This window comes from Rousettus aegyptiacus, unplaced genomic scaffold (genome assembly GCF_014176215.1).
Source record: "Rousettus aegyptiacus isolate mRouAeg1 unplaced genomic scaffold, mRouAeg1.p scaffold_m13_p_7, whole genome shotgun sequence".
NCBI classification, from domain to species: Eukaryota; Metazoa; Chordata; class Mammalia; order Chiroptera; family Pteropodidae; genus Rousettus; species Rousettus aegyptiacus.
This window is the reverse complement of record NW_023416310.1, coordinates 43861373-43885321: the sequence shown is the minus strand read 5'-3', so window position 1 is coordinate 43885321 and position 23949 is coordinate 43861373. Positions and strand designations below refer to the sequence as shown.

At 36.3% G+C, this 23949-nt stretch overlaps 1 protein-coding gene across 1 annotated transcript; it reads left to right on the top strand.

Annotated features, from left to right (window-relative positions):
- Nucleotides 1-249: 249 nt before the first annotated feature.
- On the top strand, nt 250-23238 carry WDR92 (WD repeat domain 92). Its single transcript, XM_016137879.2, has 8 exons — nt 250-559; nt 9063-9163; nt 11525-11655; nt 13925-14026; nt 16470-16585; nt 17295-17429; nt 19670-19767; nt 22295-23238. Exons 1-8 carry the CDS (start codon nt 377-379, stop codon nt 22500-22502), a joined length of 1074 nt encoding a protein of 357 aa, XP_015993365.1. The 5' UTR covers nt 250-376; the 3' UTR covers nt 22503-23238.
- The last annotated feature ends 711 nt before the right edge of the window (nt 23239-23949 follow it).

Genomic DNA, 23949 nt, shown 5'->3' with positions numbered 1-23949 from the left:
ACCTCAAGCAGGATTTCGTGTTTGGTGGTAGGGGTGGGGGGTAAGGGGGGCTGGCCTAAAATATGCCTTATTTTCGTGGTCTCCCTCTGGCTCTCCTACTCACAGCTAAAGCATTTTGTAACAGCTGGCCTGTATATGTGATAAGGGCATTAAATGGAGACGATAAACGAATTTGTGCCATCGGTGAAGAAAAGATGTGACTTCAGAGCACAGCTGGCATTATCTGAGATAACTAAATTTAACTTGCTTGCGCGTCTGGGGGCGAGTACGGCAAGCGGGAGAGACAAACTGCTCTTAGTGTTTGGGGATTGGTTTCCAGGTTAGTGTGTTTTAGAACCTGAGTGTGCACCTTGGTGGATACGAAATCGGCCGGACTATGTCGGCCTTTGAGAAGCCTCAGATCATCGCCCATATCCAGAAGGGCCTCAACTACACGGTGTTTGACTGTAAGTGGGTGCCCTGCAGCGCTAAATTTGTGACCATGGGCAACTTCGCGCGGGGCACTGGCGTCATTCAGCTGTACGAGATCCAGCACGGAGACCTAAAGCTGCTTCGGGAGGTGGGTGCCGGGTCGAGACTGCCCAGTTCCATGATGTGGGAGTGCCGTTATGGGCGAGTGCGGATCGTAGGGGTCGGCCTTCCTTTTTGGCAAAGTCTTCGTCCAATGGCCCCCAAAAGCCCAGCTCGAGCTACGCGGGAGTAGCGAAGTTGATTGCAGATTGAGGAATACTTCTGCCGTAAAATGCTTTCCATCTGAATTCTGAGTCCTGAATTCTCGGCGGGCTAGTTCACCCTTACCCTGCCGGCCCCTCCCTCCACTCACCCCCGCAGTCCAGAGCGGGGTCTCTGGAAGTGACAACTTCGGGTCTGTATTCGAGGTCCTCTGGGCAGTGCGCAGTTTGTGGAGAGTCTTGTCAGTAGGCCATCGTTAGTAAGGTCTCTCTCATACAAGCAGAGCCAAAGCAGGCACCGGGATGCCTGCAGTGTAATGGAAAGAGACAGCCTAACTAACATTGATTGGTGTCTCTGGGAGTGTGAATGACAATGTCTCCTATTTCATGGCTTTTTCTGTTGGGAGACTCAGTTAAATAATCAAACCAGCGATGCATAAATACAAACCAAAATGAATTCTGTTGCTATAAAGGAACCTGGTTCTAGGAGAGTAAAAACAGATTTAGGATGAGTAGAAACCAGGCCAAACTAGTAGTAGAAGAGGAAGTTTCCAGAGGAAACAGCATATGTGGAAACTCAGCGATGGGAGAGATTATCTTCTTAAGAAACAGGAGTGGTAAGTAGGGACCGTCAGATGTTGCAAGGTCTGTTAGTCATTTAAAGTTTTATGCCTTTTTTTCTAAGAAAAACAGGACAGCATTGAAGGGCTTTTAAGCAGGTTGTGGCAAGATCAGGTTTATAAGTTTTTTTTCTAAGAAAAACAGGACAGCATTGAAGGGCTTTTAAGCAGGTTGTGGCAAGATCAGGTTTATAAGTTTTGTAAAGATCACTAGTGAAAGAACTTGAGAATAGAGATATTAACTAACATTTGTATATGTACTTACAGTTTTTTTAAAAATGCCTTGCTCTACGCCATGCCACCCTGAGCAAGCCCCATCCCATCTGATCTCGGAAGCTGAGCAGGGTCCAGCCTGGTTAGTACTGGGATGGAAGACCAAGTGCTGTAGGTGTCAAAGAATAAAAATATAAGGGATTGTAAACTGACAAGGTCCTTGCAATCTGTGAGGTCAACCGAGGGTTGCCTCGCCTAAAAAAAAAAAAAAAAAAAAAAAAAGCCTTGATTTGGGTTTCCTGGAAAAATAATAAGTCCTACTCAGATGTTTAGGGTTGTACTAGACTATTGAGAAGGTTAACAGCTCCAGAGGATCAAAACCTATGGAGAGTATCTGCTTAGAGGAGTTAGGGGTTAAAGTGGCAAGTAAAGGATGAATATAATTTTGATAAGAAAGCTTAGATTAGAAGGTATGTAAGGCCCCATCTCACTTTAAATTTCTGGGAGTGCCAGTTTTCTTGTTCAGTTTGTCTACTCTAGTCAGACACTCAGAATAAACATGGCTTGTTCTTTTCCACCTTAGGTTATTCACCACTTAGCCCCAGTTACACATTGCTCTTTGTCCAATTTGGATTATTTGATTTATGAAGTCTTTTCCTGAACCTCACTCACAGTAACTTTTCTTACATTGCATTCCTATGGTGCTTACGATCTGTGCCCGAAATATATCATTCTGTCCCACTTCTTTCTAATTAGATTGTAAGCTCCTGAAGAGTAAGGACAGTGTCTTTCTTTAGTGTGGAATGTAAGGAGCAGTCACTCAATAAATTACTTGTTAAAAGAATGAGTAAATGTATTTCTGTAAAAGGATATAACTTGGGAAATTTAAATATTGGGTTGTTGATCATTTGGGGTCCAGGGTTTGAACAAATGGGAAGCATTAGAATTTCAGAAAGAAACAGATGTGAAGTTTTAGGAAAAAATACCAATCAAAGCTCAACCAGAGAGCAGCTACAGACTTGTGACTTCCTTTTTACGAGACTATCATTTGTGTTCACTTCAGGAATACATTTGTTCCACAAAGTGCAAGTGTTCTTTGTCTCTTCTAGAGATTCCAGAGGATTCTAGCAAGATTTTAAAAGAACTTTGCTTTTTTAACAAAAGTAATGTATTTGTGATAGAACATTTTAAAAACATAGGTAGGAAAAGAAGAAAATTAACATGACCCTTAACTTCAACCCTAGGAGTAAGCCACTTTTTATATTTTCACCTGTATTCTTTGGGTCTTTTTTCTACCATAAGCTATTTATTGAGAATTTATTTTATTTCATTGTTAAAGAAGGACAAGATAAGGAAGGCATTAACAAAGACCCATTTCCTTCCTTCCTTTTTATCTTGGATGCACTGAGGTGGTTCCACAATGACAGAATCAAGTATGTTCTTTAGTATTCTAATAAATAATTCATCAAAAGAGCCTACTCTCTAAAGAGGATAAAACAAATGCAAAAGCACTTTAAGAACTTATATTATATTTGGCTGTGATGATGCAAGGAAAAGCAATATAGGTTAAGTACAAGCTCAGTGATTCTCAACTACTCTGCATCAAGATCACCTGAATGTGTATGTATGTTGCTGCTGTTTTTTGTATTTGTGTTTCAAAATATTCATGTCTTTGTCCCAGCCACTAGAAATTCTGATGCACTGGGACTCTTGCATCTAGACTAAGTGAGGCCTGGACCTCAGTACAATATTTTTAAAACCAGGTGATTTTAAGAAGTACCAAGGTTGACTACACTTGAGCTAGATGAATTATGTATTAGAATACTAAGGAACATACTTGATTCTGTCATTGTGGAACCACCTCAGTGCATCCAAGATAAAAAGGAAGGAAGGAAATGGGTCTTTGTTAATGCCTTCCTTATCTTGTTACTAAGAAGATAGATAAGGAATGAGGGTGGGGTCTCCATGTACAGTTGAGCAGTTTGTTGTACCACAAGCAATGTGGCCGAGGGTTCAATGAGAGCTGAAATCCATCTTTCTCATTAAGTCTTACTAGTGTGAGACTTCATCAGCCCATAAAAGGCACCTTTTTTCCAATTGGCACAAAGGACGAGGGGTGGCCTAAAAAGTGGAATCATAGTTGGGGATGTTTACGTTTTAAAAATTAGTAATCTAATAAAGTTCTGCTTTTTTAGTCCCTGTGCCACTGAATTCTCTGCTTGTTAGCATTTGGTTGAATAAACCTCTTGAAGTTAATTAAATAGTGCTAGGATGTGGAGGAGGAAATACTGACAAGCTGTACTAGACCAACCCACAGACAGAACAAAAATAGCTCTCACAGAATTATTGATCATGGGTTTCTTTAATCATCTTAACTTATTGTACAAAGAGAACCAGCAGCTTCATCAAATATGACTGTCATGGATGGTCATTTTAAGGATCATCTAGCAAAAGTTAATATATACTAATTTTCATTGTGGAAAAAAATTTCATTTTTTTTTTAACAGTTTTCTAGCAAGAAAAGTTTTAAGTAATCACTGAATTCTTTTCACCTTTTTCTTTTGCAAAGGTAAAAATACTTAACAGGGCCAGGGAGCGGCCCCTTTTATGAACTGGAAGAAAAAGTAGCTTCACTCCAGTGTCCTCTCTTAATTTGGTAAATTTGATTATGATTTCCATGAATGTCTGATGAAGGAGAACACCTCTGCTTTTAAATGTCCATTTACCAAAAAAGCTCAGCTCTTCTGAGCAAAGTGAAATCCTCACTGCAATGCAGATAAGCTATTTATATGTTTGAGTTTGTTAATATGTTTTTAATATTTTGAGTGTAATTTGATTCTTGCACAACATCACTAGTATCTGTAAGTCTCTATTCTTCTTTGATAGGAGAAAAGAGAACTTGAAGCATAAATACTGTATATTTATATCTTGTAAAGATATGAACGAAGGTAAAAACCAAAGGACACAAATCTGAAAGTAGGTTTAATTCATCCCTGTACCATTTATCTCACCAATCCATTTCAGGATTGGAAGATTTCTTTAGTACTTCTGATGACTCTGATGTTTACAGAATGGGGACTACCTAATAAAATGTTTACATTGATTTACATATAGGCCTGGAGGCAGCCTAGTTTAGTAGAAAGAGCTTGAAGTCTACCTTCTTCTAAGGACCTTGGGCAAGTCTCTTGGTTCTCTGGACCTGTTTCCTCATCTGGAAAGGATGTTCCAAATGCTTAGTTTGCAACTGGGTGTGCTAGAAAGAGAAGGGATGGTTTAGCCTAGAAAACATCTAGAACAGTATCTGATACATAGGTGTTTAATATGTGGATGCTGCTTTCATTGCATATCAATGACACCAGAAACTGCAGTATGTCACAGGAAAATATGGTGTAGAGATGGGAACATGAACTCACGCAGTGGCTTCTCTTTTCCCAGCACCAGGACAGAGATTAATAGGTGTTCATGTATGCTTTCATTCAACAAATGTTGAGCACTTACTGGGTGTTGAACAAATTAGACAAGGCCTCATTCTTGTGGTACTCATTCTAGAAAGAGAAGAGATAGATAATTGAATCAACAAAAATTTTGTTGATAAATGAAATAAAGAAGATTAAATGGGACAAGTGATAGTGATTTTGGGGGTTCCACTTCAGATTGGAGGGGCAGGAAAGGCCTCTCAGAGCAGGTGAAATTTAAACTGAAATCTAAATTGGGAGAAGAAGGCCATGGTGATCTGAGGCAGTCACTGCAAAAATCCTTGGGTGGAAAGGACTTTGGTGTGACTGAAGAACAAAAATAAAGCTGCAGGTGTGACTGGAGTGTAGTAGAAGGAGAGAAGCAGGAAATGAGGTCAGAGAGCCAGGCAAGGCCATATTTCAAAGGGCTTTGAATATTTTGCATACTGTAGTTCTCGGTGCCACTCCTATGAGTCTGTGCCTCTAAATGTAGACTTTTTTTTTCATTCCACTGTATTTGCAATAAAGGCCCACTTTTAGAACCGGCACAATGACATGAAATCAGCATAAGGCTTATCATATAATAGAATAGTTCTCAGTTTGGTTTCTTCTAAGGTAGTTCTCAGATGTGTTCAGGTGTCAGAACATCTGGACATCATGGTGCTATTTATGGAACACCATGAAATACTGGAATAGTCAGTTCCATTTCTGCACAGTGAAGCATTTTTCCAGTGGAAAAATCTGACTATCACAAGTAACCATAACATAAAAAATTTCTTCCTCATTTCCAGGTTTTCTTATTGGTGTTCATTTGTTAACATTTTCTAACAGACAAGCTAAAAATTATTGAGGAAAACTTAAATTTGAGAAAACATCAGTATTTTTAAAATTTATGTTGGTACTGGAAGATCTGTGTGTTCCCTGAGAATGGATCGGGATTCTCTGTTCCAAAGGGTCTAAAGGTGAAAGTTAGGGAAAGGAATAAAAGAAAGAGGAAAGTTTGTGCTTCCCAAGTTTTTATTACCAGAAATAAAATCTTAGAAGAACTGTGTGCTTACTGTAGGCACTGAAATGTAGAAATTAGCTCTCACCTCTTCCATGGCTTAGGAACAAGAATAGAAACCCCATCAGAGGTTTCAGGTGATAGGATTGGAATTATTGGAAGTAGGATACTTCAGCTGGTGGAAGAGAAGAAATGGGGGAACAGTCTTCCCAGGGCTTCTCTGAGAAGAATTTTTCCAGAGAGTTATATCAGTATATAATGCAACTTCCCTCTCTGCTCCTAATCCCCTGAGTCCCTAAAACCATATTCTTGCCCATTAGGGCCCACTTGCTTCTTAACCCGGGGGGGCCTGTCCTCACTCTCTCCCTTGGACCTGGGGAAGTCATTATCTATAACTTAGCACTGGGGGAGACCCAGGATCAGTGTGAGACAAAGGGAGGAGTGAGTGAGTCGTTGGCGTCAAGTTGGAACTTTAAATTAAGTTAACCATAGAAATGGTGTCCTAACAGTGATCAGATGCTAAATCACTATTAATATGTTATTTCAGGTTACTTTAATTTGAGGGAAGGGGAAGGTAGAGAGGACATAAGTGATTTGGAAACTGTCTGCTTTGCTAAATTGACAAAATTTTGATATTCTGTGTTGCCCATTGTAAGATACTCTTCTTCATAAGATAGAAAAAGTAACTAAAGTAAATTAGTATCAGTCAGTGAATAACTGATGCTTTCTCTTGGACCACCTGTGCTTTAAAAAAATTAACATTCTACAGTTCCGTGCTTCTCATCAGTCTGGTCTTTTGCAACCATGTTACTGTAAATGACTGATTTTGTTTACTGGACAATTCCAAGGAAGTTGTGATTGCTTTATTTTTTACCTACTTACATTGTAACTGCTGATTTATCCAGATCCCAAACAGTGTAAAAACTCAGTCAGCTGGGAGTTTCCGAAGTCTTGTACTATGTAATGATATCTTTTGAATCATGAAGTTACTTACTGTTTATGTGAAGTGGATTTTATTTTCTTTTTGTTTGGAAGTTGCTATGTGTACCCTATATGGAAATGCCCAGTCAGACATTAAAAGTGGCAGGCAAATCATATGAAACAGGCCAACCTTAGTGGTAGGGATGAAGATTGGCCCAGGAACTAAAGAGGAGTTAGAAGGGGAGGTACCCTCGAAACTAGAGAACTCTACATAGGAAAATATTTATCTGGATATATTGTTAAGTGAAAAAAATAAAGACAATATATGATCCTCCTTGCATTAAAACCGCCTATATGTATTTGTAAATGCATAGAAAAAGGTCTAGAAGGATGGGGATTACTACTGGGGAGTGTCAAAGGGAGACTCACTTGTGGTCCTTTAGTCTTTTGTTTGAACTTTTATAGGGAACATGTATTACTTATATGTTAATAATTTGAAAATTTAAAGATTTCAGAGACTAAATAAGAGGAATAGTTTTACTCTGTTGAGACTGACAGTAAATGGAAGGTGACATAAGACTTGAGTGTGGTATGGGGCAGGCATCAAGAAGGGGCCTCATCTAATTCCAGATTGGCGGGAGTTTCCAGGGGCCAAGGCAGGGGAAAAGCAGACTCCAGGAGGGATTTCTGGCGGAGTTAGGGTGGGCGGGGGGGTGGAGAAATTGGAAGCATCAGAAAGTAAAAGATTACTGGGAGACCCACAGAGGTGTGGGAGTAGGTGAGAGTAGCATAACGCGTGTGTCTATGTAGGAGGAATCAGATAGGAACTGATACAGTAGTCCCTCCCCCGTTATCCATGGTTTCAGTTTCCATAGTTTCATTAACCTGCTGTCAACCGTGGTCTGAAAATATTAAACGAAAAATTCCAGAGATAAACATTTAGTAAGTTTTAAATTGCGCACCATTCTGAGTAGCTTGATGGAATCTCATGCCATCCCACTCTGTCCCACCTGGAACACAGGTCATCCCTTCGTTCGGTATATCTACGCTGTGTACGCTCCCTACCACTTAATTACCTAGTAGCCATCTCGGTTAGATCGTTTGTCTTGGTACTATAGTGCTTGTGTTCAAGTCACCCTTATTTTACTTAATAATGACCCAAAGCCGGTCACATAACTTTTATTACAATATAGTGTTATAATTGTTCTCTTTTATTATTAGTTATTGTTAATCATTTGCTGTGCCTAATTTATAAATTAAACTTTATCATAGGTATGTATGTATAGGAAAAAGCAGTATATGTAGGGTCGGTACTACCTGCATTTCATGGATAAGTGTTGACTCCTTAACGGTGTGGCCAGTCTTAAACATCTTTGTATCCTCTTCTGCCTAGTTCATTGCCTTGCATGTATAGTAGGAACTTGTTAAGTGTTGAACACTTGAGTTGGGCAAATCTGTAAAGCTCTAGTTTTGATCTCCTTGTTTGTGACAGGAGGGTATTGTGTCAGATAATTTTCAAGGACCTTTTTGTGGTATATGGTCGTCTTCATGTGACTTCCATAAGCCACAGGCCTTAAATAGTGCTTTGGATGTGGTTGTTTTACTAATGTAATTATACAATACTTGGAGCAGTGGCCTTTTTTAAATTAAAGGAACCTCAAAAGATGGGCTAATCTATACTAATAGCAGCACCTTTAGTATACCTATGTGTATACAAATCTTTATGCATTAGAAATGTCCCACAGAGAAATGGACATAAACATTTTCAGTTTATAGGATTCTGCAGGGAAAACTGTAAGAGACACATAAACATTTTTGTTCTTGTAGCCATGTAGAAAGAATATCTTCATTATGTTCTCATTTCTAAGAATATCATATTAAATGCTGAAATTTTCATATTTGCAAACCAGTGGAGATGGTAGACATTCAGCTTTTGAATGTCTCATTAGTGAGATGAGGAGAAAAACAAAATTAAAACTCATTCTTTTTGACAGTTATATACTTGTAAACTATAGAAAAATGACTAAAGGAAAAGCATGATAATTTTTATCAGAAAACATTTTAATTGCCTTTTACATTATATGTGTTATTTAAGTCCCATAATAGAGCCATAAATGTCATGAATTATAAATAACTGCTTACATAAATAATGTATCCTCTCCCCCTCCCTTCTATCAAGATTGAAAAGGCCAAACCTATTAAATGTGGAACATTTGGTGCAACATCTTTACAGCAGAGATATTTAGCTACTGGAGATTTTGCTGGAAACCTTCATATATGGTAAGATTATTTAATCGGTGTTAGGAGATGTGATAAGCAATTTATTTGATAGTCTTGTTACTCTTCCTCTGAAATAGAGAATTCTAAGTTTTCTTTTAGCTATTTCATAAAACCTTGTCAATAGTTATTTCCACAAATGCTGTTTGGTTCTAGCATTTATTACCTTGTGTTTGTATATCAAGAACTATTCTCTTCCACGTTGAAGGATACAGTATATAAAAATTCACATGTATAACACAGGGAAAATTTAGATATTAATTCTTTATATTTCAGCAAGACATTTTGCATTACAGAATGATATACTGAATTTTTGTTGTTTTAATTTTTTTCCCCTCTTTAATTCCACCCCCCTTCCCACTTCCACCCCTGAGGTATAGATGTTGCCGTTTCCCCTTAAGAACTGGATCTCTGAAGTTGGGGTGTCTCCTCCCACACGCTCTCAGTGTGCACCTGGGGCCTGGTGCACCTGGGGCCTGGAGCACCTGGAGCCAGGAGCACCCGGGGCCTTACACACCCGAGGCCTTGCACACCTGGGGCCTTGCACATCCAGGGCCTAATACACCCAGAGTATGGTCCGTGGCTCCATCTGGGGTGCGAACCCAGAATCTTCTGTGTGTAAAGCAGATGTGCTAACCACTGCACTATGGAGCCACCCCCCATTTTAATTTTTTAATGTACAACTCCCAAGTCATTAAAAAAAGATTTAATGCATTAGCTCACATGAAAGCACAGCTTTTTAAGAATACATCTCTTGAGCAAATCAGGATAAACCTGTTTTTGAATGAGCAAAATCACAGTTGTGCCAAATGCTTTTAATTTTCATGTTTTACCTAGAGTTATTTCCTTATATTTAAATTAGAGTTGAGTGAATTCAAATATCCCTGTAATTACTCTTCAGGAATATCCCTTAATCGTCTAAGATACGGAGTAATATTCCAGAGAGAAACTGTCTTCCTTACCTTATGTTTTGTAATGTGACCTTCCTTGATTCTCACTTGGAATCTACTACTTTGTAATTAAATTACATTGACCTACATATGTCTTAGAATCATGATATAAAACAGAATGAAACTTTTAACTGCTTAATAATTAAGTTAGCATTTATTAGAATTTATTAGCATTAGTTCTTACATACTGTGTGATATACTTTCAAAGAAATTGGGAGAGAGACCAGTCCAAATGTTCTTTTTCAAAATGAATATATTGCAACACAAGAATATGCAACAAACACAACTGTTGACTGTCTTCCTAATAGAGTTTCCTAGAGAACAGGTATTACTGACTTATTTTAATGGATAAGTCTTGTAATTTCGTATTTTAAAAAAGTAATGTTTTAAAGTCTGTCAAAATACTAAAATAATTTTTTTTTGAGTAGAACCTCAATCCTGTTTAGTTTCTTCATTCTTTCACAATAATGCTGCAAAGGTAAACATCATCTCTAAACTAGTTTGAACTATCTCAAATTCGATAAGCAAGATTTTACTAATCTTGGCTCATTAATAAGTTGGGAGTACATTTCATGAAAAGCTACATTCATTTTTTTAAATATAAGTCATTCAAAACTGACTTGTTAAAGAGAAACATGGTTAGAGCTCCAGTAGAAAAGCGAAAGGAGGGAAATGCAAGAAAAGGAATTTATTAACATAACCAACTTGAGCTATTCATCACGCAGCCTTCTACTTGTAGACTCAAGCACACATAAGTACTCTCCTGCATTCCTTTCTCTTAAATAACCTAGAATTAGACATACTTCAGCCAGTTCAACTGTAATATTTGTGACCAACATGATGATACACTGAATAATATATAGGTGACAATCAGTATAGAATTTAGTGAGAAAATAAAACATTATAAAGGAAGAAATGTATACAAAGTAAATACTACTTATGTTTTATTCCTCAGAAGGTCCCAAGATGGAACTACCAAGGGCTACTTTGGAAACATTCTGAATCACTTTGAATTCTATATTTAGAGCACTCATTATCAGACTTCAGTCAGCAAAGAGTCAGCAGGTTTGGGGCCCCATCCAAGAGATCCTAATTCATTATGTCTGGAAAGGAGCTTATGAATCTGCATTTATTAATAAGCACACCTGGTAATTATTTTGCAGAGGCCCTAGATAGATCATCTTTGAGGAACACTAAGTAAAGTAGGCTCAGGAATTCATATTCCAAGTCGGATGATGACCATTCTCATTGAGAGCTAAAGTGAAGAGAAGAAATTGGAAGTGTGTGTATAAATTACCTTCACAGCAAAACCCTTATTTCTAAACAGAAATCTAAATGGTATGAATTCTTAAATTTAATGGTGGACTAAATGTTTGAGACATGTGTTGTAAGTAATAAGCTGTCTTCCGTTCAGGAATTTGGAAGCTCCGGAGATCCCAGTATATTCCGTAAAGGGCCATAAAGAAATTATAAATACTATAGATGGTGTAGGTGGACTAGGAATTGGGGAAGGAGCACCCGAAATTGTGACTGGCAGCCGAGATGGTAAGTCAAGGTATTTTATGTATTTTAATTTTTAAAGATAAATCTCTATACAATGGTATATCCTCTCTATGCGGAAATCCTCCTTGGTAACCTTGACCCATTAAATCTAACAGTCTACTTTTTTGATAGGCAAGTTTGTTTGCATATCAATGTTTCAGCCGTTTGGGTATTTTGAGATAGAGGCATAGCACTTACTATTTTAGTTTCAAGCTAGTTCAACTACTAACAACCGTCGTTTCCTATGAACCTTGAAGGATTTAAAATTTCTTTATAGGTTTTTTGAGGCAGCTGACATTGTAATGTGGGTGGCAGCTTTTCATTTTCTTTTTTTAAAAAGCGGAATCAGTACTTGTGAAAATTGTCATATTGACAGCTGGTTGAACACCGAAGTTCTGTGATCCTTCCGCTGAGCCCTGTAGAAAGCTCCAAGGGCACCACCTCGATGCTTCTCCACTCTGCAGTGACTAATGGGACAGATCTTAAAAGAAAAGTGACATGGAATTTTCTAATAGTTACTCAAGACTGGCTGTGTCTTACAAATCAAATATTTTTTTCAATCTTGAAAACAAAAAGGAATATAGAAGGAAAAATAATATTTAATCTACCACACTAATATAACTAGTAGTTTTGTTTTTGTTTCCAGTCTTATATACCATCGGTCCCCAACCTTTTGGGCACCAGGGACCGATGCTCCTAAGAGAATCTCATGCCTGATTGAGTGGAGCTGAGGCTGTGATGCTAGCGCTGGGGAGCAGCTGCAAATACAGATGAAGCTTCATTTGCTTACCCGCTGCTCCTCTCCTGCTGTGCGGCCCAGTTCCTAACAGGCCTCAGACCAGTAGCAGTCCAAGGCCCAGGGGTTGGGGACCCCTGTTATGTACAATTTTGAATAGTTATCAGTGTGAGTTTGATTTCGTATGCTTTTACTTTTTTCATTTAAGGTTTTATTATATGTAAACATCGCTGTTTCCATATAACTTTCACAATTATCATTTAAATGACTATGTAACATTGCATCCTACAGATGGGTCACAGTGTCCTTAACTATGCCCTGTTAGTAAGCATTCATTTGGACTTGTTTTGTATATTGCTTTGGAAGAGTGACTTAAAAATAATGAAAAATGAGTATCATCATCTGTATAATTCTTTCAGAATAAATGTATTTTATGATTTTAAAAATTTGTCAGATTTTCCAAGTACCTATTTACTTTAATTAGCTACAACAGATGAGGTTAATTTCCAGTCTACCCTACCTGCACTGTTTTTCCCAGTCTACCCTACTAGCATTGATTTTTTTCCCCATCTAATTTTATAGATAAAAATGGTATTCCATTCCAACTTATATTAACTTCTATCTGTTTACTAGTTAATTTTGCTTTGTGAATTGTCTGTTTTTTGCATATTTAGTTATTGCAAACATAACATGAATTTTATCAATTTGTATGAACCCTGTAGAATAATATAAACCTCTTGTCACATATATGGGAATTTTTTTCTCCTTAGAGCAGCTTTTTTAATGACCAGTTTTATTTTGTCCTTGCCAGTAAATTTAGTGGACTCACTCTCCTTTTCCTGCATTTGTCATCCCTTTTAAGGATTTTTTTTACTCTTTCCTATTCTCCCTCAGGTACTTGCCTTTTAGCCATTTTTTTAATGTACGTTTTTGTTTCTCATAGGCAGTGACACCATTTAGTTAGTAGTCTTGTAATTGCATTAAAATGAAGTTGAAATTAAATCAAGAAGAATAATTTGTTAATTTCACTGAATATTTCCCTCTTCTCTATTGCCACAAAGATATTAAACTTAATTGTATGTGAAATAGTATTTCAAAACACCATATAAGAAATCATAGATGTAAAAATTAGTGTGTGCATCTGTACGAGAAAAATGGCAATGGTTATATGGGTAGTAAGAAAAAAATTAAAATGTCACTGGTGTTATTTTGGATAAACAATATATTAGTTTTGGCTTAGCAAATAAAGCATGATTTGAATTACATCAGTGTTTGCTGCGTCAATCATACTATTGATAACTTAGGAACAATTGTTGACTTTTCTGTGTATCTGTTAATTTGGAAATTTAACATATGGGTTATATCTCTGATATTAAGTACAACTTATCAATTAGAAGTCAGAAAAATGTGAATATTTTTCAGATGTTATAACATCTGTCACATCACCATGTACACAGGAAGCCATAGGAAGAGAATGCAGAAAAGAACGTTGTCATTCACTATTGAATTTTACCAACTCGCTTTTATTAATGACAGGAACTGTGAAGGTGTGGGACCCAAGGCAAAAAGATGATCCTGTTGCTAATATGGAACCTGTACAAGGAGAAAACAAGAGAGACTGTTGGACTGTGGCATTTGGTAAATTATTGAAGAACTCTTAGATTTGAAGTATCAGGTGGTAAAAAGCATGGTGCTTCAAAAAAACCCTGATAATCTTTTTATAGACCGCTTTATGGATTTTTCTGACAGTTTATTGAGGCAGATAGACATGGTGGTTAATGTCAGCCTCCAGGGCCTGGGTTTGAATTCTCACTGTGCTACATTTTGGCTTTGTGTCCTGGGGCAATTTCTTAAGCTTCTCTGTTTTTTTCAATTGCTTCATTTATAAAATGAAAGTAGTAATGATAATAGAATTTACTTAATAGTGTTGTTATGAGGATTCAATGAGTTAATGCATGTAAAGTGCTTAGAATTGTGCTTAGATTATTAAGTGCTCAAAATTTTTTGTTTTTATTATATACTTCTGTTTAACTAGACAATATTGACCTAGTTTAGAACCAAATGCCATTAATGGAGCTAAGAAGAACCTCAGAGGCAAATGGTAAACTAACCAATCTTACATTATACTCTACACAAAGTATATTTATTTTCTAGGAAATAGTTACACATTCCAGAGTTAATAAAGGATATGAACCATTCTTCGTTTAAACCTCTGTTTCTTTCCCCTTGTTCTTAATATAATTCTGTGTAGCTAACATGTTAAAAGTTGGATTTAACAATATCTGTGAACTCTTTAACTGTTTATGTTATTTTAAAATTGGACTGTTATTTAATTAGAGGAAAGCTTTAGATTTCCAATTAAAAATAAATTATTATATGGGAATTACTATAGGTGTGCATATTATGAGTAATAACACATAAACTTAAGACATGTATACTTGGGGAGAAATTTCAGGATTAGTATTTAGAATCATCATCTAAAAATTGATGTAATAATTAAAAAGTAATACCTTTGGTTCCATTAAAGCTTTTTCATCATTTATCTAAGGGACATAAGTGCAATTTTAAATATAGAACATTGTTTTAAAAAATCCATTGATCTGCCAATTTTTTGTGAATACCCAAAGCTATGGGCACATAAAGGTAAAAGAGACTCATTCTAGCCTCAAGAAGTTTATAGTTTAGTAAAGAGGACATGATATCTACATTAATTATAGTACAAGGTAGGAGTGATGAAGGGTCATGAGAGGCATGGATAAATGCAGAAGGAATTTTAAGGGAGGGAGAAATGATTGGTGGGGGGAGAACATTTTGACCTCAGACCAGGGCTATATAGGATTTGAACCACTGAAATTGGAAAGAAATTTCAAGCATAAGGAATACCTTGAAAAGTACCTAAGAATGTATGTAGAAGGAAATACTGTAATGGTAGAACAACTTTAAAGATGGCTCAGGGCCATGGCCAGAGGTGTTTAGATGGTGTGGAGGTAGTGGTCAACCTTTGAAGGTTTTTGCAAGGTTGAGATAGGATCAGAACTTTGGGAAAATTAACTTAGTGATGTGTAGTGGGGAGAGAGATGAGTGGCAGAGGGGATTATGAGTACTGAAACTATGCAATAGTCCAGGAAAGACGTAGGTTAGAAGCAGTGAGAAAGGGGCAGAGGGGATTGATTCAAAAGGTGACATCGTGGTAAAAAAAAAAAAATAGACTTTGACAATTGTTTTGCAGATAAGGAACAAGGGAAAGGATTATGTCTAAAGTGACTAGATTTTGAGGCTTATTTGAGGTGAACGATGTTATTAATTGAAAAAGTTTCACAAAGGGTGTGATGGTTTGTAAAGGAAGATGGTGAGGTCTGTTTCAGACATCCTGAATTTAAGATGCTGTTGTATCATCTAGGTGGAGCCCACAGTAGAAATGCAGGGCTGAAGTTTATGAGAAAGAATAAGATGGATAGCATGCCCAGAGAGTTTAGCACAGTTATAGGAACCTCCCTCTCACTAAGACATTCTTCTCGGCAAGAGGTACTCCAGAAAAAAATTCCTGGAATGAAGCAGGGTGAATTTAACTACAGCTCATAAACTTACTTCAGGTGTGGTAATCCACACAATTAAAAATAGATCACAGTGTGCTCCAACTTATTTCAGATTTCCTTGCAAAGACGAGATAACACCAGAGCAACATTTTCAAAATAAATAGGTTTTAAAGTAGTTTCTGTTTGCATTCAAATATAGTTACTGCCAAAGAAAGCAATGGAAGCATAGCTGAATCTGTTCTACCAAACCCTACTATGTTTGGATTGTAGTTGGCCTTTTAGTCTTTGAAGATACAGAGAGAACATTTGCTTTCAACTTATAATCCAATACATACTTTCACATATCCCTTTAGTAGAATATAAAATAAAATAAATATATATATCACATGCTAAATTAATAATCTTGATGTCCTGTTAGGATTGATAATATGAGATTCTTGAAATGTGATTTTTGAAATTTGATGTCATATGTATAGTTTCATAAGATGATTTTAGCAGCCTTAAATTAGCATTTATTATCTGAAACACTGTGTCTTGATTTCCAGGCAATGCTTATAATCAAGAGGAACGTGTTGTTTGTGCTGGCTACGACAATGGGGATATCAAACTGTTTGATCTCAGAAACATGTCATTGCGGTGGGAGACAAACATTAAAAATGGGGTAATGCACATTTGGATTCTTTTTAGTTTCTCTGAGCATGTTTTCATCTGCCTCTGAACTACGACCAAAGGAAGCGCTTCTCATAACTCACCTCAGTACAACCTCTCTGCCAGTGGTTCTTAACCTTTTGGGGCTGTGGAGCCCTTTGGGAATCTCATGAAAACCATAGGACTTCTCTTAGAAAGTGAATACATACCCAGATGTGGTATGACAATGGCAGGTGAGTCGCCAGCCCCTGTGGCTGTCTGTGGACCCTTGTGGGCCATGCATTGTGATATCAAAATGAGCAAGTAAGAGGCATTTCTCTGCTAATATTAGAAAGCCTGAAATAGTAATAGCCTCTTCAGCAGGTACTTTCAGATTTTGGGCTCCTGAGTTGTATGCCTTTAGTGAAGAGCGTGGCTCCTTCTGGTTTTCTAAAGTCAGCCTTAACCTAATCGTATGCAGTAATCATGTAATAACTAAAACTTTAAATTATGACTTTACAAATGCATCTGCTAGACAGGGGAACTCAAGATGGTTTTGATCTTATTCACCAAGAAGTAATTTTTTTCTGGTTTAAAAGTATTTGATGTATTCATTCAAAAGATAAAATGATTGTTTAGATGTGCTTTTACATGAGCTGATAGTTTTAAAGTTGTTTTACTTAGTTTTAAAGAACCTCCTAAATAATGATCATTAGGCCATCAATAATATTCTCTATTTTCAGGTATGTAGCTTGGAGTTTGACAGAAAAGACATAAGTATGAATAAGTTAGTAGCTACGTCTCTGGAAGGAAAGTTTCATGTTTTCGACATGAGAACACAGCATCCAACCAAAGGATTTGCTTCTGTTTCAGAAAAGGTAAATATGAGAGAAATGTCTTTCTATGAAGAAGAATGTTCATAGCTTATTCATAGAAGGTTCATAGCTGTTTTAGACTAATAAATAGACTTAGTCACCAAGGTGCCTTCCAGATCTTCATGTGAAAGGAGCTATTTTTATACATTCTTGTGGGATCTTGACAAGTTTTTCTGCACAAAGAGTACTTTCCCAAACTCTTATCAGTTTTAGACTTTTTTTTATTGTAATAAAGGTTTCAGTTGACCAGGAATCTTATTTTGTAGTTTAGGAGCAATCACAAGAAAACTAGCTGATGTTAGGAATTTGATTGACAAAAGCTTTCCTAGTGTTTCCTAATAAATATTTAATATCTGTTTTAATACCTAATTATACACTTTTAAGTGCATACCAATACATACCTTACTATAATACTAATTTTCAAAATATATCAACATATATGTATTATATATGTCATTTTTCACATTTTATTTTATATTCCTATTTGCAACATTAAAAATTATTTGAAGTGCTAATCACTGTAATTGGTACATAGTAGATGCTCAAAATTTATTCATTTATTCATACATACATACATACATTGCTTTACTTAAAATAGTATTTGAGATAGCTTAGAAGGAAACGTGATATTACATTAGAAAAATAGACGAAAGCAGGGCCAAGAGAAAATACTGGTTAAAAAAAATAAAATGATGTTTGGAGTAGGGGATTGCATAAAATTCATCCAGTCATCTGTAAGAGATGGTTGGAAGTGTGACTCTGAGCTTCCTGGAATATTAGAATAAAGATCAGTTACAGATTTGTAGTTTCCGTAAGATTAAAAGATGTAAGTTGCTCAGGAAATAAAAATTCACTCCTTCACTCCCTCTACCATGGATCTAGTAGTACTTCTCAAAACTTTCTATTTTGTCTTATTTTTTATTACAATTATTGCATGTAAATTACTGTCGCTTCTTGAGGAACTAAATTCTTAACAACGTAACTGTACATTGTAATATTTGGTTTTTGTCATTGCAGAATTTATTAAGTATCTATCAACAACAAAATAAAGCACTTTACTAAATTGTTTCATATATATTGAAGCATGTTTCTCATTATCTATAAATTATATTGTCCTCACCAAAGTTTTTTTTGTTACATTTAGTTAATCCAGTAATTGCTAAATCTGTCAAATAAATAACGTGCATTTTAAGAGGTCATTTCCCCACTTGCTTTTTCTCTTCATATCGATTTCCAGAAGAAAAAGAGGTTTACTCTATCAAACAAAATAAATTCTAACATCTTGAACCTAACCACTTGTGGACTCTTATACACTTAAAGTGTGTATTTTGAGAGATATGTTTTTATCTGCTAATGGTAATTCTCTTAAAAGACTATTAAAATCAAATGTCAAGATTAATCACTTGCTAAAATGTGAAATGTCTTCTGTGTGGCTTAGATCAAGTTAGCCAGTTTCAACTGCTCTACAAAGCAGAAGTCTTTCATCTGCCTCTGCCTCTCCCCTTCTTTCTCTTTCCCTCTCTCCTCAAGTTCCCCACAGTGAATATAGCACTATTAGGATTGATTTACTGACTGTTGTTAAGGTGCTAACAAGGTGTTAACTTTAATCCAGTTGCCGTTTTTATCTTTTAGTTTAATGTGACAGATAAGGCCATGGCTTATTATGTAAGTCCCGTGATCTTATTTTGAAGACTAGACAAGTCCAGCAGTGTAGATTTTAGATAAGGCTCTGGCAGCTTTAAGTTAAAATTTATTATGTATATGGGGACTCTCTTTTCACTCAGTTTTGCTGTGAACCTAAAACTGCACTAAAAAATAAAGTTTATTTTTTAAAATAAAAAAATTCAATCTACCCTTTTTTTCACTTAAGAAGAAGTATTTGTTTGTATTTTGAGTTTTTTTCCCCTCAGAGTTAGCTACAGATATTTAAATGTATAAAATCATTGCATAATTTATGTGATACTATAAACTTAAATGGACTTTTAATCTGATAACATCTTTTTTTAATACAGTAGAATTTTGTTTTGTAAAGCAATAAAGAAAAATGATGCTTTTCCTAATTTCTGATGGGCTCCTATAAATCTCTGTAGCCATTATAAAGAGAAGTGCCAAAGCATAATTACTTTCATTGCAGTTGAAATTATAGAAGTAAAAATCCTTTATTTACAGAGTTTCTATTCTAGGACAGCCAGTCTTTGTCACATAAATTTATAAACCAGTTGTGTGCCTCTCATTCTGTTTAGGCTCATAAATCTACTGTGTGGCAGGTCCGACACCTGCCACAGAACAGGGAGCTCTTCCTGACAGCCGGAGGCGCCGGCAGCCTTCACCTCTGGAAGTAGTAAGTCTGCCAGTGCACATGGCTCTTTTTAAGTTACTCGTGGGCGTAAGGACAGATTAGATTAAACTTTTTTGTCTATTTTTCTTCCTTTGACTTAGTTCATTTTAATATGATCTAACATATTAAAATGAACAATTCAAAGATTTGAAATGGTTTTTTGAAGTTATTTTTTTTAGTAGGAAAACTTTCACCAAAGGCTTTTGTGAAATGCTATCATCAGATCATTAGAACAATACCTCTAGGAGATAGTAAAAGGGTTGGAATTCTTAGTATTAGATCCTGATAATTCACTTGTTTAGATTAAGATAACATCCTTGTGATAGAACCGAAACAGAGCCCGAGGCCCCTGATTGGTGTCCAGGAAAAGCCTGGACGTTTTCTGCATATTTGTAGGCAGCAGAAGTGACAGTGAGAGAAGTGACAGCCAGAGTGTACCCTGCACTGCACTCTAAATCCTAAGGGCACAAAGGTGGGAGGTACTAGGTTAGCTGCTCATTTAAAAGCCTGATAAAAATTGGGAGTTAATGGTATTTCTTTCCTTAAACATCACTCAAGAAAAAATAACATAAGCCATAAATGAAATACATTTCAAAAATAAAGTTTTTTAAAAAAAGAAATGAAAGAAAAATACTGTCTTCACTATATCTGGGACTTTCACATTTGCAAAATACTTCTCTATTTATTAGCTCCTTTTAGAAGCTAGAAAGGGTTCTGAAAAACATGGCTCTAGTTGGGAAGTACTTGTTAAAAAAGTGTTTAGAGAGAGAGCAGAGCAGTGAGAGTGGATGCTTTAGATCAAAGCTGTATAGTTTCTGTGGGCAAAAATCATCGGAAATGTTTTAAGAGATCCGGGAGAATGCCTGGTAGTTAGAGCATTTGGTAATTTCCGTTTTCTTAGCACACCGTTGCCTATTGATCTTCCCCGATGAACGAGTCTCTACTCCATGTCAGGCTCCCCAGCTCCTCTTAAGCCCCGCCCCAGCACCCTGCTGCCCTGCCTGGTGACCAGACAGACTCTTTAGGCTGTTTACTCGGAGCACTGCTCTCAGTTTTCTTTGTAATCCACATATGGAGTTGTCTTTTGTGTGATATGCAAACACGTTTGCAGCTGGAATTTTTGACTATAGCAGATTTAGTTAGTGTCAGTAAAGTTGAGTCTGTGCAATTAAAATTTTGAGGTCTATCTTAATATTAACTTTGATCCTTACCATAAGAGATATCTGTTCTAATCTTCAAATTAATTTGGAGTTTCACTGTCAAATATTACACCAGCAAAGGAGACTTGGTTTAAATAAAATAATATTTACCTTTATTTCCATTTGCCAGTCTCTTTTGGTAGTAATGCTTTTAAATTATGAATATTTTTTGAACACTTAATCAAGAGTTCTTAGGGGAACTCATCTAGTTATTCAGAAATCGTTTTTTGAATGAATGGATCCCAACATGCTGATTTTTTTGGCATGTATGAAACACATACATATATATACTCTTTAAAACTTCAGTAGACAATATGGAGAGCCTAAAAAATTTTGTTATTTTTAAAATACTAAATAACTGCAGCCTTTGCCAAGAGAAATGGAAAACATCCATAGACTATTCATCTGACTTCCTTTTAAGCAAAAGAAATTGGAGGGTCTGAGAAGAAGAAAGAACAGTAGGTTATCTGCCCATTGCTCCTGTTTCTGCTCTGCTTCTGAGTTGCTTTGTGTCTCTGAAACCCTTGGCCTTTATTAGCAGTTATGAAATATGAGTAGGGTCATAGCCGATACCTCCCAGGCTTTAAAAGGCCATTTAAGGAGGAGCAGTATCCCTGTATTCCACTAGCAACACATTTCCTTGCAGGGGGTGATGTTTCTTTTCCCCTATCTTGAACCTAGACCAAGTAATATTTCTGAGTTCTTCACCTTCAGTTCTTCTTATTGTGTAAATTTATATTTTCAGCTGAAAGAAAATCAAATGTTCTCAGAATCGTTGTTTTCTTTTTCGAAGCACTGATGTTTAGGTCTGAAATCTCCCCGCAGTGCCTTCCCACAGAAATGGTACACAAGAGGTCCTTAGGCTTGGATGATCTGCATGTTGGAGCTCTGGAGTTAGAAACCAGTGTCTGTGCTCCACTCTGAAGTGTTTAGATGAGCTTCGGCGAATGTTACTTACAGCTTTTGCATGTGCTATTTGCCTGTGGCACCTAGCAGTCCCAGTCTAGAGAAGAACCACAATAAAATATCAAGAGCACCACGTAAATTTATTAAAGAATACTAGCTCAACCTAGAGCTTACATATTCCAAGAGAAAATACAGACTCACGCTGAACAGAAATGATGTTTAAAAGTTTTTTGTAGAACACTTTTTTATGAGATATTTTTAGGGCCAAGGTTGGAATAGTGCATACAGGTCACCATTAGAAACATTCTTTATCCATCCCAGTAATCAACTGAGAAATAAAAATAGAGTTATTGGAGTATATGTATAAAAATAAAATGGTGAATGCTAAGATGTATCTTGTCTTACCACTTTGATCTTGTTTTCAGTGAATACCCTGTTCAGAGGTCAAAGAAAGACTCTGAGGGAGTGGACATGGGAGTTGCGGGTTCGGTCCGCCTTCTGCAGAATGTTACGCTGTCTACCCAGCCCATTTCTAGTCTGGACTGGAGTCCAGATAAAAGGGGTCTCTGCATCTGTAGTTCATTTGATCAGATGGTAAGAGTACTGATTATTACAAAGCTCCATAAAATTTGATCTGAAGACTTTAGACTTGACATCTTCCAGCAGAACACCCTTAGAATTTAAAATGTGTTCTGGATTCTCGGACCCTCATTGAACAAAGTTGGATTTGATTGATGAAAAAGACCCTGGACACAAACCTCCAAGCCACCCTCTCCCTGGGTGTGAAATGCCCAGCAGTGTGTCACGGTGACCTGGCTGCACATGGGGGTGCCACTGTCTCCGGAGCCAGCTGTTTTTTCCATTTCTAAGAAATTGCTACTTGTCTATATTCAAACGTATTTTAAATTTATTTGTTCTGCATCCCCAGAGTTCCATATTTTATAATAACATTTGTGTTACATTTTAGCGTTTGCAGTGTTGTGGTGGGGGTCACTTAATTTGGTTTAAAGTTTGCCTTGGTATAACTGCTGTGAATTAACTTTCATAAATACACTTTGTGAGGTTTCAATGTCACTAAGTTTCAGGACAGAATGATACTTTATAGAATCCCAAAGTGGCACGTTGAGACTAGATTTGGGTAGCTGTTTTTTAGTAGTGTAACTCTTAAAATGAAATACTACAATTTACAAAGACCTCTTTTTTACTTAAAAAACGAGAGTTGTGTTAGTGAGACTTTTGATCGTAAGTCTCACTTATGGTGAGTGATGTTGAATGTTGAGATGTACAGGATTGTGGGGATTTTGTAGCCTTTTTTTTGGTCAAACTTTTTATGAATATGTTTCATGAATAAATTTGTTTTTGAAATCTATGGTAGCTTTGATTCTTTTAACTTAACAGTGGTAATAAAGCTAATACCATCACCTCTTTTGCTTTATAAATGCTTAATAATAAGTACCTTTTATTCACTTTATTCTTCTGTGTTCACCATATCTTTAGCTAAGTTCAGAGGTATTAATTTTATCACACTTTTATTAAGCCTACCACCACCTCACCCCCCCCCCCCATTCAAGAGACAGGGCCACCTAAAATTTACATTAATAATATGGGAAATTCATGTGATTTCAAGGGCTTCTGGAAAGTTGCTTGTTTGGAATATTAAATTCTGAAAATGAACTTTTTTTCAAATTTCAAAATCTGTCTGTACATAATTATGAAAGTAAAATTTAAATTGAACTTAAAAAACGTCTATCCCTGTTATGTTTTTGTTTTTGTTTTCGATTTTCAAAGAAAAAAATGAAAATTTATGAAATTCTCTCTTATAACACTTATATTTGGTGGTATAATTAGAGAGGTTTACGTCAAGAACGATAAATACTTGTATTTCATTAGATCTAAGATGTCATTGATTGTAAAATTATTTTATACCATTGAGAAAGAAAAAATATTGCCAATAAACCTGATACAGTGATTTCTTATCACTTAGCATTTCTTTAATGTTCATAGAATATTCTAGTAAACTTATTTATATAGAGATTTTTTCATTATACATCTCTCTTGAGCTTCCTTAAGAAGGACATAT

Excerpts from the sequence above, each read along its gene's own strand:
- WDR92 (XM_016137879.2), top strand. The coding sequence starts at position 377 with ATGTCGGCCTTTGAGAAGCCTCAGATCATCGCCCATATCCAGAAGGGC. Across the intron at positions 9,164-11,524 it reads GCTGGAAACCTTCATATATG|GAATTTGGAAGCTCCGGAGA; the intron begins GTAAGATTATTT and ends TCTTCCGTTCAG. Across the intron at positions 11,656-13,924 it reads TGTGACTGGCAGCCGAGATG|GAACTGTGAAGGTGTGGGAC; the intron begins GTAAGTCAAGGT and ends TATTAATGACAG.